We start from the raw sequence: 19,651 nt of genomic DNA on the forward strand, positions 1-19,651 counted from the left end.
AAAATTTGCTGTATATAAAACTAATATATATATAAACTTTGAGGATTTTCAGGTAAGAAGACATGTCTATATATGTCTACCTACAATGGTGTCTTTCCACACATGCATGTTTCATGCACTGTCCAGAAAAATACAAATACACATGCTTATCACTTGGCTGCGATGATTGATTTTGCACTGAATACATTTTTTGATTCTGCTTTGTTTATCAATCAACATGTGTGTTCAACGGGTATCAGGAATTCAATGGGTAAGAGAAATTTAAATTACAGAAGACTAGTAATTTCTCATTTTTAATAGATTAAAGATATTTAACTTCTTATACATTACTTACCAGCTGCATAATGTAATGTATTGTTTTTACAGACTCTTGATTTTTTAAAAACTATGATTATCATAAAAAGAAACACTTATTTTCTAAAATATATTTTTATAATCCAGCCATAGTTAAAAAGACAGCGAATTCGCTACAGGTAGACAACTTTGCTTTTTCCATACGAGTGCAATAGTATTGCGTACTATTTTAAGAAAAAAGTATTGAATAACAAAAAATGCATTTAATTCTTACTTTTTAGAATGGTGTTATTCTCAATCAAATGCTGCAACTCAAACGAGGAATACATTCCATATATTCTACAATTTATGAGATTATAATACTTACGGTATGAATTTAATAAATTCACATAACGTAAAGTACAGACAGCTGTCACAAAAATGCACGCTGGAAGATAGTCAAAACAGGTTTTCCATGGATCTGTTAAACTCGCCAGTGTACCTACCATTATCTGTAACGAAACAGAGTATATGCAAGCTAAAAGTGGATGTGCATGCTTTGGAGATTCTGAACAGGCAAGGTGTCAATGAAAAATTGTAGCTGAATCCTGATATTGCCGCGATATAGGAAGAAGAGAAAGCTAGGAGGGCCGAAGCTGGTCTAGAAAACGCAAAGTCGCAATTATTGTATCCTAAGACTCCTAGTAAAATTACTCTTTTTTTCAACGAAGAGTGATATTTATCAAAAGGAGAAATTATTGATGAGACTGAATGCAGGTATTTTATTATTCTATTACATTATGATATAAAAATATTAATATATACCTGTGTAATTTTGTTTAATTTTTCATTTTAGATCAGTGAGACAATTATGTCAAATACAACGGTATTTTAATATCTTGTTGAAATATCTTATTAAATAGAAGATAATGAAAGTGCATCTCATGTTCTAAATTACAACGAATCTTTATCTGAAGAATATCTTGAAAGAACCGTTTCTGATAATTATAAATTATCGCAATTGGCATTGTTTTTTAGAGGCAACTCGAAGTCAAAGTAATATAACAGATACTAGTATTTGTAAGTACTTTATATTTACTAGTCCATTACTGAATGCATCATAAATATTTGTGACATTTCTGTTAAAATACTAAAAAAATATTTATTTTGTATATAGCGGATGCAGATGATATACATATAAGTGTTTTACATTTTTCGAGAGGAGAAATTATTGACGAGACTGAACGCTATATCATATAACAGGTATTTTATTATTTCATTACACTGAGGATATAAAAATATAATATATGCTTGTGTAATTTTGTTTAATTGTTTATTTTAGATCAGTGAGAATTCAAGACAATTATGTCAAATACGTTATTTTTGTATCTTATTGAAATAGAAGATAATGGAAGTGTATCTCATGTTCTATATTTTATATATGAATTGCAGCGATAGGAGAAATTGTTTCTTTGGCGTACAATGCTTCACTTTATTGCTTAAAACGTTGTGTTGCTCCCACAATTCTGAAAGTCGTCTACAATATGCAACAAAATGACCTGGATGTCCTATCAGTCTGAAACTATAAAATAACGCTTACATACTGTTTTGAAAAATGTAAAACGATTGTATTTATTTTATTTAAAGTAATACAATTATACCTATATTGTTTTGCCAGCATGAGCATTGACGGTAATTCTTCCAATTTACAAGATTTTGAATCAGAATTAATTAATATTAGCTCTGATATCTAATTCTATAAACATGTGGCAATTAATTTCGATTGTTAAAATAGAGCAACCGCCACATTGACATCGTTTGTTGTTCATAAAAGCATCTCCCAAAGAAATCTTTTATGAATATATGTACGTTTTTTAATCAATAAATTTTCACTGTTCTTCGATTTCTGTTCGTGATTTTATATTGATTGGTCAACCGTTGTCATTTTCCCCAATTTTTGCGGCATGCCTACAAATGTATAACAAAGATTACTTACATAACTTAAATAATTACAATTTCTTTGAATAAATTATGTAAAATATACAAATATCTTATACAGTATTTGTTTCATTATTATCTGTGTCATTTTCTAAAAAAAAAGGAATTTTTTACTTGCAGTAATGCAATTCTACTTACAATATTTTTTACTTATAATAATGTAATAAATATAAATTGTAACAATTATAATAATAATAAATGTAATAATAGTAATAAGCTGAGAGGACAATAGGTTATATTAATAAAATTATTAAATAAAAGTATACATTACATTCATCAAAAAATTTCTCATAAATATAATACATAAAACTATTTGAATTATATAGATCCACGTTTAAATATTTTTCACAAAGCAAGCTCACACGTAACAGATATATCTTGTGCAGTAGAAGTAGAAGGAACATTGGATGTTGGCATATATTGATTTCTCTTTGAAAATTAACATCGTTGGTATTTTTATCCGTAACGTAATCATTATCCCGTAATCGTATGTTAACGTTGATCGGATCTTTGATTACACATTAATTCCTAAGAACTTAAATTGTCCAACTCTAAATTGTGATATGTAAATTCTCCACTTTTTCTTCTTCCTCCACTTCCTGATCATTTTTAATTGATTTATTGAATACAGAATATGGGATCCCCAAGAACATTATTATTATCTACATTACTCGCAAACTCGTTTTCTTCCGCTAAGTTAGTTAATATTTGTACCAATTTTATATCATCTGCATCCGCTATATACAAAATAAATATTTTTTTAGTATTTTAACAGAAATGTCACAAATATTTATGATGCATTCAGTAATGGATTAGTAAATATAAAGTACTTACAAATACTAGTATCTGTTATATTACTTTGACTTCGAGTTGCCTCTAAAAACCGATTGCGATAATTTATAATTATCAGAAACTGTTCTTTTAAGATATTCTTCAGATAAAGATTCGTTGTGATTTAGAACATGAGATGCACTTTCATTATCTTCTATTTAATAAGATATTTCAATAAGATACTAAAATACCGTTGTATTTGACGTAATTGTCTCACTGATCTAAAATGAAAAATTAAACAAAATTACACAGGTATATATTAATATTTTTATATCATCATAATGTAATAGAATAATGAAATACCTGTAATACAGCGTTCAGTCTCATCAATAATTTCTCCTCTTGATAAATATCACTCTTCGTTGAAGAAAGAGTAATTTTACTAGGGATCTTAGGATACAATAATTGCGACTTTGCGTTTTCTAGACCATCTTCGGCCCTCTTAGCTTTCTCTTCTTCCTATATCGCGGCAATATCAGGATTCAGCTACAATTTTTCATTGACACCTTGCCTGTTCAGAATCTCCAAAGCATGCACATCCACTTTTAGCTTGCATATACTCTGTTTCGTTACAGATAATGGTAGGTACACTGGCGAGTTTAACAGATCCATGGAAAACCTGTTTTGACTATCTTCCAGCGTGCATTTTTGTGACAGCTGTCTGTACTTTACGTTATGTGAATTTATTAAATTCATACCGTAAATATTATAATCTATCATAAATTGTAGAATATATGGAATGTATGCCTCGTTTGAGCTGCAGCATTTGATTGAGAATAACACCATTCTGAAAAGTAAGAATTAAATGCATTTTTTGTTATTCAATACTTTCTTCTTAAAATAGTACGCAATACTGTTGCACTCGTATGAAAAAAGCAAAGTTGTCTACCTGTAGCGAATTCGCTGTCTTTTTAACTATGGCTGAATTATAAAAATATATTTTAGAAAATAAGTGTTCCTTTTTATGATAATTATAGTTTGTAAAAAATCAAGAGTCTGTAAATACAATACATTACATTATGCAGATGGTAAGTAATGTATAGGAAGATAAATATCTTTAATCTATTAAAAATGAGAAATTACTAGTCTTTTGTAATTTAAATTTCTTTTACCCATTGAATTCCTGATACACGTTGAATCTTACACACGTGTTGATAGAAAAGCAGAACCGAAAAATATATTCAGTACAGAATCAATCGCCGCAGCCAATTGATAAACATGTGTATTTGTATTTTTCTGGACAGTACATGGAACATGCATGTGTGGAAAGACACCTCACATAGAAATTGGCATTCAGTGGATGTTCAATGGACGTCCATTAAACCTCCGTAGATCCATGGGACGTCTATGTCCATGGTGGAAGTCAGATACGTCCATTAGAGGTCTAGTTAACTTCCTTAGCTCCATTGGAGGTTTACCTATATTGGTGTAAGTTAGATAGACATCCATTAAGGATCCATTAAACATCCGTAGCTCCATTGAATGTTTTCTTCCATGGTGGAAGTTAGATAGACGTCTATTAAGGATCCATTAAACTTCCATAGCTCTATGGAACATTTACTTCCATGATGGAAGTTAGATAGACGTCCATTAGGGATCCATTAAACTTCCATAGCTGTATGGAACATTTACTTCCATGGTAGAAGTCAGATAGACGTCCATTAGGGATTCACTAAACTTTCATAGCTCTATGGAACATTTACTTCCATGGTGGAAGTTACCCAAACAACAAGCTTGTCAGAATAAAAACTTTAAGAGGACTTTTTAAAGAAAACATTTAGATATCTTGGAAATAATGTCAAAATGGTAACATTTATCAGGGACGTCTACTAAGAGAGGTTTTTGAGATATCTTATTAAAGAGTTTCATTTAAGTTTCTTGAAAATGTTATCCTTATGACATCAGCTAAATGATATCAGCTTAATGTCTTATAAAAGATATCACAATGCTGTCTGATTTTTGAGCCGTCCAATGCGCATCGTAATTGACTCAGAAATCAGACAACACTAACATCCTGAATGAGAGATTCATTTGATATTTAAAAAAATTATCATAAAGATAATGTTTTCCAAAATAACGGTTTGTCTACAATTACTGCGCACAAAAAAATGCACAAAATCTAAATTTATCATATACTGAACAAAAACAGGATAATAAATGTACTATTCAATTTTTTTTAGAATATATGATCTATATAGTTAACCGTCTAATTAACCATTTGAACGCTTCAAAGCATTAATGCTAAATAGATCGCAATTTCCATCAAATTATTAAGGTTATGAAAAAAGATGAATTTAACAATGAAATTAATAAGTAAATAAATTAATTCTATTTATTTTTAATATAATTTGCAAAATTTAATTACTTTTATAAAAAATAATATAATTGCGTCAGTTTATAACATATAGGTATATGTAGACAGGTACCCATATCGATGAGTCAAATTGGCGTAGTAGATATAAAGTACAAGGTTCGTCATCCTAAGGTCCCGGGTTCAAAACCTACTAGCGGCAAGTAAGAATAAAATAAAATAATATAATTTAAATTTAATTAATTAATAAAAATTTGTCCTAAATTTAGTATGTACTGTTGATAAAAATAATTTTAAAAAACATGAAATTTTTATTTTTAATTTTTATTTCGTCAATCATCTATCGAGGCTCCATGAAGCCTCTACTAATGATCCACAAAACATCTGTTAGTCATCCATCGAGGTTCCGTGAAGCCTCTATTCCCCGATAATCATTTCTGCTGTGACAAATGTTGGCAACAGATTCTGTTGCCAAAAAGGCGACAAATGAGAAACATGTTGTCATTGCAAACACTGTTAGCAGATATTCAGCAAATATTTAGCAACGTCTGTCATCAGAATACATGACAAAATAATAGTGAACTGCGAGCAGATTTATTGAAAGTATTGATGACAGATTGACGGCAAACATCAAAATGCAAACAATATCAGCAAATTGCCTGTAGAAATGCAATAACATTTGTGCGTCAAAGTACGCGACAGATTAATACCAGAAACGCAGCAATCTGTCCAAATGTCAAATTGGCAATAAAAAGCGCGGCACCGTCGATAGGCGGTCTATTCTCTCGGAAGTAAAATGCAACCAACTCTCTATATAAGGACCACTTGCAGCGCGACTAACGTAAGCAAAAATTACTTTCCTTCGCTGCGCCTGTGGAGGTGTCCGATGTGGAGGACCACCACATTATACTTTTATAATACAGAACTACTAGTATTTTTATTTTGTTAGAGTGACATTTAACTACAAGAAATTTAATGAAATTAATTGCACCTAGAATAGATGATATACTTGCGATATAAAGGAAGAAAATAGATAGGTCAAATTGAGGCCTCTCTCCTATAGGAAATATTAAATGCTAAAAAGAGTGTGAAGTAAATTATTCCATCTGTTCCTATCCCTAAATTAATAAACCTTTCCAGGAGATTGCTTACATCTATTCTCAAATAAAATTATAACTGTGAAAATGAAAAGATTCGACAAATATGTCACCAATCTGTCGTCATTTATGAATACAGATCTGCTGCATATTTGGCGCAAATCTGCTGTGAGTTTACGTTGCAACACCTGTTGTCAATTTGCTGCGTAAATTTGTCATTGTATTGCTAGTGACAGATCTGCTCTGTTGCACTCAATTTGATATCAGGATTTGATGACAATTTTTGCTTGCAATTGGAACGCATTCGAGGACACAGTAGGCCATGGTTTTGACAGCCTGATTCCGTAAGAAATTTTTAGCAGTCTGCTGACAATTTAGCAGCAAATGGTTAGCTGGGTTAATAATCCACACAACGTCTAGATCTCTTTGACGACATCAAAATATTTCAGACAAAAGTTGTAAATAGTTTCAAGGGGGACATAAGATGGTATTATTGGTTTGACCTTGAAGAATTTGTTGAAGGTCACGTGAAGGTCACTTTCAACTTCTTAAATGGAACGTACCTTTTCTCATTACATATTATTGTAGCTTATCTCGAGAGCTTTCCAAAATACTATAATTAATTGTACTTCTACCAAGTACTTTTCGAGTTATGAGGCCCCAAGGTAGTACTTTGCAGTACATTGACACAAAGTGCAAAATATCTTGTATATTGTATTGTTATGGGGTCAAGTTAATCCTTACGTATCATTCAGGTTGATTTGACTGACAAAAGCAAGATCGAGGTTGATATCTTTGTCTGCGAGGTTTCCAACGAAGGGTTCACGAGTTAGACTTGATGTTCGTAACTTAAGTCTTCCGTGACTTAGGTAAAAGTTGTACACCGCTCAGTTTTTACACCACCCACCTGGAACCGTACAATCCATAGTGTGTCCAAGTGAACGCCACTCGTTACGTGAACGTAGTAGAATTCCGTTCTTTTTGGGGTACTTGATTAACGTGAGTCTCTTTGCCTCTCACAATCTGCCAATTTGATATTGTCACTTACCAATGCATTTCACAAAATATTTCAAAAATATCAGATAATATTCGCTTTATTGAATTGGTTATTTCGAGATTTCCGTGAAAGGATAATGCGAGCAAGAGCCACGTGGAGAAAACACAATTCCTTATCGTTTTGCAGATTCTCATTCATGATCGATAACTACCTTGTCAACTACCTTGTATTTGAATAGGAAGTTGTGTACCATGGCAGGCTATACACCAAATGAAATAGTTGATATTTTGTTAGTTCTTGGCGAAAGCCATAGAAATTACAGAAATGCTTCACGTCTTTATGCTCAACGTTATCCTGATCGTCATCCAGGATCGCAACAAATTATAAATATTGAGAGAAAATCTCATGTAATAGTAAATCGTCGCCAAAGACAGTGAAACCGAAACATTAATAATAATGACCCAAGGCTCCTCGCTGTTTTGGGTATGGTTCATCTGAATCCTCACATTAGTATGTGATAGTACTCGGCACATCGAACGTCAATTAGGGATTCCTCGATCAATCGCTCATCGTTTGTTACAATCCGTTGATTATCATCCCTACCATATTACACTTGTTTAGGAACTGAGTGAGAATGATCAACTGTTGAGAGTCAATTTTTGTAGGTGGGCCCTGAACATATTAAATGAAAATCCAAATTTCTTTTCGTTCGTTTGTTTCTGTGATGAAGCTACATTTCACATTACTGGCAGTCTGAATAGGCATAATAGTCATTACTGGTTGCCCATTAACCCTCGGTGGATGAGAGGGCGAATGAATCAGCACCGATGGAGTCTTCACGTATGGATAGGAATATTAAATGGCTATATTATTGGACCACATTTCTTTGAGCGAACGATCAATGATAAAACGTATTTGGATTTCCTCCGACTTACCTGGTTACTTGGAAGAAATTTCGTTAGATGTTCGACAAAGAATGTGGTTCCAACATGATGGTGCTCCTGCCCATCACTATCAACGTGTTAGCAGATTTCTTCGACGGCGGTTTAAGGATCGTCTGATTATCCGCAACGGTCCACCCTTACGGAAAAAACACTACAAATAACACTAAAAAAATACTCAGGTTGAGTATAATTTGGGACAAGGGATAAACACTCAATTCAGTGTAAATGCTCATCTTGAGTGTTCGCTCTTTAATTTAATTTTAATTAGAGTGTTACTTTCAATTTGGATGGTCGCCATCTAATTAAATGTTAATTTTAGTGTTAATCCTAAATTTAAAAATAACAATTAAATTAACACTCAATTAGATGGCAAACATTCAAGTTGAAAGAAAACTCAAATTATAACAATACTCAAAGCCAGCTGAACACTCTAATTGAATGTTTATTTTAGATATTTGTCTTATGCCCATTTTTACCAATGTAGATTAACTTTAATCTCGGTTAAACTTGCTTTTTTTGCTTTTGTTTTTATTTAATATTTCCTAATCCAATGTTTGAGAGTGCACACTCAATATTAAATGTATACCTTCAACCGATAGATATTGAGTGTACATCCCCAACGTTTCTGTGTTCACATTTTATGTTGAAAGTACCCAGCTAGCCAGGCCTGTTAAAATCACATATCGTGAAAGCTTTACAGCAAGGATTGTTTCAATTTTGACAACAATTTTATGACAAGTAATTGTCTGTTGCTTTGTTTTCTAAAAGTTTTGAGCAAATTTACGGCAAAAGTTTTCATTACACGATGCTGCAAATAACAGAGAAAGACTTGTACATAAATATTACGTATAGAAATTACAAGATTTGTTCCAACACGATAAAATGCAAAATTTAAGCAAATAACAGAGCAAACCTTGCTACACGACATGACAATAAATTTATGGCAGAAACAGGAAATCTTGTTAACCACAGAATAACGGCAAATTAGTAGCAAAAACAAAATAAAACTTGCCGAGCATACTTTTGCAACAAAATTGCGACAAGGTGTATCCGTAAACAGCTTAGTTTTTGTTGGCAAGGCTTGTCGCAAATAGTATGACGCACATTTTATGCAAATAACAGGGTTGCATTACCGGGTTTTAAATTTTATTTCTGACTTTACTATCTATCTCGAGATGGCGCATTTCTCGTGAAAAAGATTTACCTACTGGATTAATAAAAGGGGCTCGTCGAGAACAGAGAACCAAGTACGATTGCACCATTCACATTTGATATTGGACTAATCAGTCTAATATTTTATTTTTGTTGATCTAAATTTCGACAATATTTGTTCTGTTCTTGCCACAAATTTGCTATCATATTGTGCATAGCAAGGTTTGCCTTGTTTTTGCCACAAATTTACTATCATGCTATGTACAGCAAGGTTTGCTCTATTCTTGCCACAAATTTGTTATCATATTGTGTACAGCAAGGTTTGCCTTGTTCTTGCTGCAAATTTGTTGTTATGCTTTACTAGCAAATTTTACCCTGTTATTTGCATAAAATATGCGTCATACTATTTACAACAAGCCTTCCCAGCAAAAGCTAAGCTTAATGCGGACACACCTTGTCGTAATTTTGTTGCAAAGGTTTGCTCGAGTTTGCGGCAAACTTCGCGCAAAGTTTGCGTCATTTTGCTAGCTGGGTATACACTCATTTATTGAGTGTCATACCCAAGTGTTGAAAGTATATTTTTAAATATTCAGTATTTAAACCCAAACTTTAGTTATGAACATTCAATTTTTAGTAAATACTCAAGATTTGAGCGTATACACCTGAATTTGGGAGTAAACTCTCAAAATCGAGTATTAACACTCAATTTTGAGTGTAAACTCTTAAAATTAGAGTGTTTTTTCTGTAAGGGCAGTATTGTGACCTCCAAGATCTCCTGATTTGAACCCTCTTAATTTTTACTTTTGAGGATATGCAAAAGCTTTTGTGTATCAAATAGCTCCAAATACAAGAGCTGACATGATGGATAGAATAAGGAGAGCTTGTCGTACGATTACGCAGGAAATACTTGTAGAAATCACACAAAATTTCAGGCAAAGATTAACTTTGTGTTTGAATAATTAAGGACACTTTGAACATTTATAGTCCAGATCTTGCTTTTGCTAGCCGGATCAACCTCGATCTTGCTTTTGCTAGCCGAATCAATCCCGATCTTGCTTTTGCTAGCCGGATCAACCTCGATTTTACTTTGGCTAGACCTCGATCTTGCTTTTGTCAGTCAAATCAACCTGAATGATACGTAAGGATCAACTTGACCCCATAACAATACAATATACAAGATATTTTGCACTTTGTGCCAATGTACTGCAAAGTATTACTTTGCGGCCTCATAACTCGAAAAGTACTTGGTAGAAGTATACTTAATTATAATGTTTTGGAAAGCTCTCGAGATAAGCTACAAGAATATGTAATAAGAAAAGGTACGTTCCATTTAAGAAATTGAAAGTGACCTTCACGTGACCTTCAACAAACTCTTCAAGGTCAAACAAATGGTACCATCTTATGTCCCCCTTCAAATACCACCATACAACTTTTGTTTGAAATATTTTTATATACGGGGGTTAGATATTTTGCTGTCTAAGTTAATTAGTTTTATATACAGCAAATTTTTTTGTTAATACAGCTCTGCATAAACTATAACGTACCAAAAAACACGACAAGATTTAATGTTATTTTTATCTATTTACCTGTGGCAATTGATTCAAATGCTCTGATTACCAGTACTTTTTTCACCTCATAACCATGGAACTTGGAGAATATTACGTCCAGTTCCGGTATAGGAGATGCTTGATAATTATCAATATTTATTAAAGTTTTACAATAAGAATTTTGCATGTACTACATTCAAGTTTTACTAAAACTCTATATAAAATGAAGTATTTTTGTAATACTGTTCTTTTAAACAATTCTTTTAATATCTATACTGCCATAACAGTAAAAAATATTTGTTTTAAAATAATATGTTTATAAATAAATTTATAAATAATTAAATGTGGAAAAAGTCGAAAAAAATGAAGACAAAATCTTGAATTGACGTGTGAAAACATTTTTCATGCCTTAAACCAGGCAATATTTTAGAAGGGAAACTAGCTATAGAATTTTGTCCGTTTTGACGGACCTAACCAAATTTCGGCTAACTTTAACGAATTAAATAAAATGTGTTTGGATCACTCATAAATCTTTTTAATTAAACTTCATAACTCTACGTATAAACTTTAAACAATTTCGTATAATAACTTTGTTCAATTAATATATTCCAGCTAAGTGTCGGGTGAAAAAATAATTAATTAATTACAAATAAACGGATGACTCACAAACCTTTTTAATTGCACTTCAAACTTCTTCATACGAAATACACACGATTACATGTAGCAATTATTTAAAAAAGCATTTACTTCCAGTCAAGTATGGGCGAATCTCAGTCGCCTTGTTTTACGAAACGGGAATGGACGAAAAACAACAAAATGGCAGATGTGACTGAGTGCCAAGTGCCAAATTTGACGACTATAAATTCGACCCTAATGGTTTCAACAGACCAGCGCAATTTCTGTCGCCCGCAACGTACGACGTCCAATGAGCGACCGTCTTTCCGCTCATCTCTGTACGCTCATTAGATGTCGCGCGTTGCGCGCGACAGAAATCGCGCTGGTCTGCCGGAGCCATAGAGCTTGTATTAATGGAAGGGCCATTGCTATATGCCAGAGTCCGTGCGGGGAGAATCGACAGAGACATGAATATATTCTCATATATTCTGTCTCTTTTCGTATTGGACATCCCCACCACTACGTTTTCTAGAAGAAAAGAAGCGCACATACGAGCGGTACGACAGGTACGTACTTGGTGCCTACTTGGGCCTTAAGCTGTTACATTTAGTACAAAAAATTTTTACATACGAAAGTAATACTGCGCATTCATGCATTGATTGGCATGCATCTTTTAGGTTCTAAATTATGTACCACTTAAACTTTACCTCAATCCCTCTCTATGAGTCGTTTTCGTCCTGCTTAAAATTACTATTGTTAATTTCTCGTACAACCGTGATGCTAGCGTCATCAAAGTTATACTAAAAAAAACTTTGGGGGGGAAGGGTCTTTAGTGCAAAAGAGAGAGGCCAACCCGGTCCGTTTGTTCTACTCCAAACGCCAGCTAAATAAAATTCAAATAGGACGTTTTCGACCCATAGGGAGGGATTACGTAAGTAAAAATGATTATTTTGAAAAAAAAATTTTTTATGTAAATTAAGTATTTAGGGACACGTACATGCATTTTAGAACATAATTATGTATATATTTTAAGTTGAACATCTACAATGGAAATTAGAAATCCAGAATATTTTGAGCAGATCAATAAAAATCAGTTTTCGGCAAATATTGGGAAGATTGGACATTAACTATAAATATGGTAATAAATTAAAAAAAAAAAGATGTTTTTATTGTTTACACAAAAATGATAAAAAGATCAATCAATGTTATGCTCGATGCAACAAATCCGTTTGCGATGATCATCGTTTAAATTGCTGTCGCGATAGTTTTAAAACTGTTCTTTTTCTATTTTTATAACAAAATTTTGTATTTTTACTATGTATTAAATAATAATTTGTTTAAACTTTAAGCAGAAAAAATAATTGTAGATTTATTGATGTTTCCCTATTTTATAACATTATTTATCATCCTAAAAAAATACCAATTTTTATACGCTGAAACTGGATATCTGCTTTTATTCTACGTTGATCAGACATTTTTTTTTGTAAAGAACTTTTTTCCTTCCAGAAACTGATTAAAAAATTTTTTTTTAATTTTTACCATAGCTATATTTTTTTTTTAATTAACCTTTTTATTGATTTTTCTCATTGTTTATTAAAAAATACATATTAAATTTGGGAGAGGGAGATAATATAATAGTAGTTTCTTCAAGAGAAATGTTAAAAGAGTATACATGATTTTTTTCAGATTTTTTAAACCATTATTTATATGGTTATAAGGGTGAGGACGAAAACGATCCATAGGGAGGAATAGAAGGTGCCGAAAAACGGGAAGGATTGAGGATTAATGAATGCACAGTGTTATATTTGTAAGCAATTTTTTTTCGTACGAGTTCGAGAATCAAGCCTCTGATTGGAGTGAGTCCCAGATGCGCACAGTAATAAACGGATACAGCAAGCTGAGTGAAACGGACACAGTAATAAATGGACACAGTGCGAAACGGACATAGTAACAAACGGACACTGTGCAAAACGGACACAGTAACAAACGGACACAATAACAAACGGACACAGTAACAAACGGACACAGACCAAATGCGCACAGAGCGAAACGGACACAGACCAAATGCGCATAGAGCAAAACGGACACACTGCGAAATGGACACAGACCAAATGCGCACACTGCACATGCGTACGGACCAAATGCACACATGGAAAGTCGTAAACCCATGTGATGCAGTGAATGCTTTGCACGCACGCACGCACGCACGCACGCACGCACGCACGCACGCACGCACCCACGCACGCACCACGCACGCACGCACGCACGCACGCACGCACGCACGCACGCACGCACGCACGCACGCACGCACGCACGCACGCACGCACGCACGCACGCACGCACGCACGCACGCACGCACGCACGCACGCACGCACGCACGCACGCACCACTCACGCACGCACGCACGCACGCACGCACGCACGCACGCACGCACGCACGCACGCACGCACGCACGCACGCACGCACGCACGCACGCACGCACGCACGCACGCACGCACGCACGCACGCACGCACGCACGCACGCACGCACGCACGCACGCACGCACGCACGCACGCACGCACACACACGTGGGTGCAAGGGGGCCTTCGACCCCCCTCCCGCACTCACCCCGTCCAAGTCGCTAACCTATGTGGACTTTACTCTGCTTGCAATGTACATGGATTGCATTTGGTCCGTACGCACGTGCGCATGTGTAGTGTGCGCATTTGGTCCGTGTGCATTTGATCCGTGCGCATTTGGTCTGTGTCCGTTTCGCATTGTGTCCGTTTTGTTCTGTGCGCATTTGGTCTGTGTCCGTTTGTTACTGTGTCCGTTTCGCTCTGTGCGCATTTGGTCTGTGTCCGTTTGTTACTGTATCCGTTTATTAATGTGTCCGTTTGGTCTGTGTCCGTTTGTTACTGTGTCCGTTTCACTCAGCCTGCTGTGTCCGTTTATTACTGTGCGCATCTGGGACGCTCCCTCTGATTGTATAGTTACGAACCTGTTCCCACACGAAAAAAAACAGAATATATTCACCTCTCTGTCGATTCTCCCCGCGCGCGTCACGATGCACCAAGGCCCCTCCATTAGTACAAGTTCTATGGCCGGAGCACAGTTTAGCTATAACCAGGACCGCTATTCTGTAATCACTTACCGACAACTATCGATGTCGTTAAGTGTCGTTGCGCATATTTTTTCATATATTAAAATACGTGCGTGAAGACACTTTCCCAAAGAAAATTTCAAAATGGCGGATAAAAGTAAAATTTTCGATTTTTGCTTAAAATGTTTGCCTTATTTTATTTATAACTTTTTGCAAACATTAAATTTGGCTAATATCGTAAGTTCACATAGAAACTACATTCATTAGCTTTAAAAAAATCTTTGGGTTTTTTGTTTCAGACGATCTACGAAGCGCTAGAATGCTTGCAGATTTAAAAAAAATTTTTTAAGGCGCCTGCGTATTCCAGCTCTAACTTTGTATATGTTAGCATAATTGTTTATAAAAATTTATTAAAACAGTTCAATATATGAACAATAAGTGGTAAAAAACGTAAAAAGATTCATTGAGTAGCTTTTCTAAAAAAATTCATGAAAAAAGGCTTTTTTTGGCCTTCTAAACCCCTTTACTCTCTTAACGACATTGATAGTTGTCGGTAAGTGGTTACGGAATAGCATCCTAGTTACGACAGTCAGCGAAATTCTTCGTATAACATTTTACGACGCATGCGTCAACTGTACTATCTAAAATATGCCGGACATGGCAAGCCACGCGGTATGAAGCTAGACATATGATAATTGCGTATTAGAGATTATATTGTGTGAATAATTTTTCAGTGATATTAAGCAATGTAAATTAGGTATTATTTTGAAAAGATTATCAATGAAGATCATCTTCAGTGTTTTTTTTAATATTATTTATTTTGAAATAAATCATAATAATGAATAAAGTTAGTAAAGGTGAATTTTCTTGTGTCATGTGTAAAAACATATCTGGACGAAACGCAGGAATAAAATTTTTTCGTTTTCCAAAAAATCCAGAAATGTAAGTTAAATTTTTTTTATAAATAATGCAGATTGCGATGTAGTATATTAAGTTTATATAATAATATTATAATTGTGTAATTAATTTTTTGCATAAGTGTAAATTATGGTTTAAAGCTTGCAATCATGTGATAGACAAAACAACCGAAAAACTTTATAAAAATTATCGAATTTGTAGTGCTCATTTCAATGAAAACATGTATCTTAATGATTTAAAAACTAGACTTCTATTACGCTATCCTACCCAATGCGATACAGACCACTTCAAATTTCATGGTAAATCCAAATGGTGACACTAACGTTATTTTACAAGGTAATGTTTTGCTTTACTTTTTACTTAATTGAGTGGTACTAATAAATTTTTATCACCGAGAGTACAGGATATGGACAGGAATTCTATCACGAATTAGAGACAAATGAATTATTATTAGATGGACAAATGGAATTAACTGAAGAATTCCAATAAGTTTCACATAGCAAAAATAAATACAAGAAACTAATGATTAGCAATGTATTACTTTTAGTTAGTACAGTGCAACACATAATTAATAAAAATTATTATGTATTGATGTTATTTGTAGCTGATGGGATGCTAATGATATCAGAAGAGCGCAATATTTTAAGAAAGAAAATTGAAGAACTTGAGTCTTCGACAGCATTCAGTAAACAAATACAAACGCCTCTGAAGTTGTCTCACAATACACCAAAAAAAGAATAAATTAAAGGGAACAATAATACGATTGCAACGAGAAAACAAAAAGTTGAAAGAACAGTTGAAAAATGCACTCAAAAAACATAAATTAAGGATAATTTAGAATACTACTGTCAGCTAACCGACAAATTTTTATCTCTTTCTATAGCAGCTTTAATGAAGGAACAAGCTAAATTAAACCAACAGTCAATGAAAGGCAGGAAATATTCTATGTAATTTAAACAATTTTGTCTTAGTATCTATTTTACTAGTCCAAAGACTTATCAAGTATTGCATAAGAAACTAATACTACCAAGTCCGAGAACTCTTCAGTGTTCGAGTGGATATAATTTGCTCACATTCGAAATGGCCACGTTTGGAATGGCCACGTAAAATATTGCACGGAGTTCAATTTGCCCACGTTCGAAACGGCCACGTTCAGAATGACCACGTTCGGAACGGCCACGTTCGAAATCGCCACGTTCGGAATGGCTACGTGAAATATTGCATGGAGTTCAATTTGCTCACGTTCGAAACGGCCACGTCCGAAATGGCCACGTTCGGAATGGCCACATTCGGAACGGCCACGTTCGAAATAGCCATGTTCGGAATGACCACGTTCGGAACAGCCACGTTCGAAATCGCCACGTTCGGAATGGCCACGTGAAATATTGCACGGAATTAAATTTGCTCATGTTTGAAACGGCTACGTCCGAAATGGCCACGTTCGGAATGGCCACATTCGGAACGGCCACGTTCGAAATGGCCACGTGAAATATTGCACGGAATTCAATTTGCTCATGTTTGAAACGGCTACGTCCGAAATGGCCACGTTCGGAATGGTCACATTCGGAACGGCCACGTTCGAAATGGCCAGGTTCGGAATGGCCACGTTTGGAATGGCCGCGTTCGGAATGGCCACGACCGGAATGGCCACGTTCAAAATGGTCATGTTAGTAATGGCCATTTGCCGCAAGAGATCGAGCTGTGCACCTGCAAAGGGTTCTCGTCGGCAGCTTTGAGGACAATTGTCCAGAAAGGACAGTGAGGAACACTAAGGAAGTCTCCTGGTGGAACCCTAAGCTGCAGGAATTCAAAAGTGCTGCACGTTGTGCCTGGAACAGGGCCAGGAACACGGGCCGCCAGGCTGACTGGGACTTTCACCGAAGGGGTCAGAAGGCCTATAGAAGTTCTAGTAAGGGTTAAAAAGGAGAGCTGGAGGAGGTTTTGCGAGTCGGTGGAGGGGATACCCGAAGCCGCTAGGCTCGGCAGGATCTTGGCCAGAGATCGGGACACGGCTTTGGAGGCCATTCGGCTCGACGATGGGACAATGGCGTCTGGAGAGCAATGCCTAAACCACCTGCTGGAGTCGAACTTCCCGGGCTTCCGCGGAGGCCTGGAGGAAAACGTCCACCGGGAGATCTCGAATCCACATAGGGTACGAGAAAAAGATTGGTCTCTTGCGGCAGAAATCGTTAGGCTTGACAAGGTCAAATGGGCCGTAAAGAGTTTCAAGCCCTTCAAGTCGGCTGGGCCGGACCGAGTCTTTCCGGCCCTTCTCCAAGAAAGGCTGGAGCAGATCACCGGGCCGCTTACGCGGACGCTGAGAGCTTGCTTGGCACTGGGCTATACGCCTAGGGCTTGGAGGCAGGCGAGAGTTGTGTTCATCCCCAAAGCAGGAAGTACGGACTACAGTTCCGCCAAAGATTTTCGTCCAATTAGCCTGACGTCTTTTCTTCTCAAGACGTTGGAAAGGCTGGTGGATGTCTACATACGACGTAGTTCTATTGCAACACCTGTTGCATATGAATCAGAACGCGTATCGTATGAGATATTCTACAGAATCGGCGATTCACTCCGCTGTATCGTTTATCGAGGAGCAATTGGAAAGGAAAGGCTAAGTAGTTGGCACCTTTCTAGACATAGAAGGGGTTTTTAACAACACACCGTACGAGGTGGTGTGTAAGGAAGCTACTCTCGCAGGGGCGTGCCGGAAAGGATCGGGGATTGGATCAGAGGCATGCTCGGGCGGCAGGTAACTGCCTCAATGGGAACAGTGAAGGTCAATGGATGAGTGAAGAAAGGCTGCCCGCAGGAGGGAGTCCTCTCTCCACTCTTGTGGTGTCTGGTAGCGGACAGACTGCTCAGGACGCTAAACGAAAGGAGCTTTTTTCATTGGGATATGCAGATGATCTGACTATCCTGACACGAGGCCCCTTTCTGGAAACTCTCCTGGAGCTGACGCAGAGGGCCTTGGAGGTGGTTGAGGAGTGATGCGACGAGACCGGTTTGTCGGTGAATCCACTGAAGACCGGGCTCGTGATATTCACTCGCAAGTACAACGTAGGCCCGGTGGAGGGGCCGGTCCTTGGAGCAACGAAATTAGTTCCAACCGGATTGTCTAAATATCTGGGAATGATCCTAGATAGGAAGCTGACATGGAAAAAACATCTCGAGAACCGCTGTAAGAGTATGTGCTCTTACTTCTGGATATTCAGAAGGACATTCGGGCAGACTTGGTGTCTTAAACCGAAAATGGTCTACTGGATTTACACAGCGATACTCAGATCCAGGCTGCTTTACGCGTCTGTCGTATGGTGGCCAAGGGTGCTAAGAAAAACCGCTAAGTCAACACTGGTGTACGTCAGAGCTTTAGTTTTAAGAGGGGCTCTGGGAGCCATGCGGACCACGCCGGTGGCGGCGATGGGGATGCTGCTTGGCTTCGAGCCTCTCAATCGGGTGGTATTGGCGGCTTCGGCGACGGCGGCCTACCGTTTAAGGTGTGAATCAAGGTGGAGGACAGGAGTCTTTCACACGAGATTTCCTGAAGGAATTTTATCTTGGTTCCTTTCCATTTTTGCAATAGGACAGGATAGGAGGCCGATGGTTCGTACCTTCAAAAGAAGGTACAGAATAAGTTTCCCCGGGCGCTGAGATTGGAACAACTCTAAGGGACCGATCCCTCGGAGACGTTTGGTTCATGGACGGCTCCACAACGAGTACGGGCTCTGGAGCTGATCTTTACTGTCAGCGCAACCGGGCTGGAATAGTCGTTCCGCTTGGCGAACACGCTACGGTTTTCCAGGCGGAGGTGTTAGCCATCATGAAATGTGCCCAGAACCTATTAGAGTCTAATATGGTGGGAAGGCGCATCCGAATTTTTTCGGACAG

The 19,651-nt window shown here is 36.5% G+C and overlaps 1 protein-coding gene and 1 long non-coding RNA gene across 15 annotated transcripts in view; one reads left to right on the forward strand and one right to left on the reverse strand.

Moving 5' to 3' along the window:
• Positions 1-19,651, forward strand: part of LOC105834815 — a 110,766-nt gene that overhangs the window by 1,040 nt on the left and 90,075 nt on the right. The window contains exons 2-7 of one of the 11 annotated variants that reach the window (XR_004962780.1): positions 53-250; positions 367-473; positions 576-1,050; positions 1,130-1,353; positions 1,451-1,536; positions 1,616-2,176. Coding sequence is in view for 1 of the 11 variants with exons in the window: in XM_036285226.1 (XP_036141119.1) it covers positions 44-52 (9 nt within the window). In the remaining 10 variants the exon portion in view is untranslated. Of the gene's footprint in view, positions 1-43; positions 251-366; positions 474-575; positions 1,051-1,129; positions 1,354-1,450; positions 1,537-1,615; positions 2,177-5,564; positions 5,617-5,928; positions 6,255-10,138; positions 11,774-11,903; positions 12,697-13,451; positions 13,573-19,651 lie in introns of those variants that run through there. The other 10 variants (XR_004962777.1, XR_004962778.1, XR_004962779.1 and 7 more) reach the window with 10 other exon arrangements.
• Positions 1,526-4,445, reverse strand: LOC105840975. 4 transcript variants are annotated; one of them, XR_004962782.1, is made up of 5 exons: positions 4,215-4,444; positions 3,992-4,098; positions 3,406-3,889; positions 2,543-3,323; positions 1,526-2,241 (listed from the first exon to the last, which is right to left on the reverse strand). It is a non-coding gene; the product is annotated as an uncharacterized LOC105840975 (long non-coding RNA). The 4 variants fall into 4 exon arrangements; XR_004962783.1 differs by having other exon boundaries at positions 2,543-3,008; positions 3,106-3,323; positions 3,406-4,098; XR_004962784.1 differs by having other exon boundaries at positions 2,634-3,323; positions 3,406-4,098; positions 4,215-4,445.

Source organism: Monomorium pharaonis, chromosome 4, assembly GCF_013373865.1.
Source record: "Monomorium pharaonis isolate MP-MQ-018 chromosome 4, ASM1337386v2, whole genome shotgun sequence".
Classification (NCBI taxonomy): Eukaryota; Metazoa; Arthropoda; class Insecta; order Hymenoptera; family Formicidae; genus Monomorium; species Monomorium pharaonis.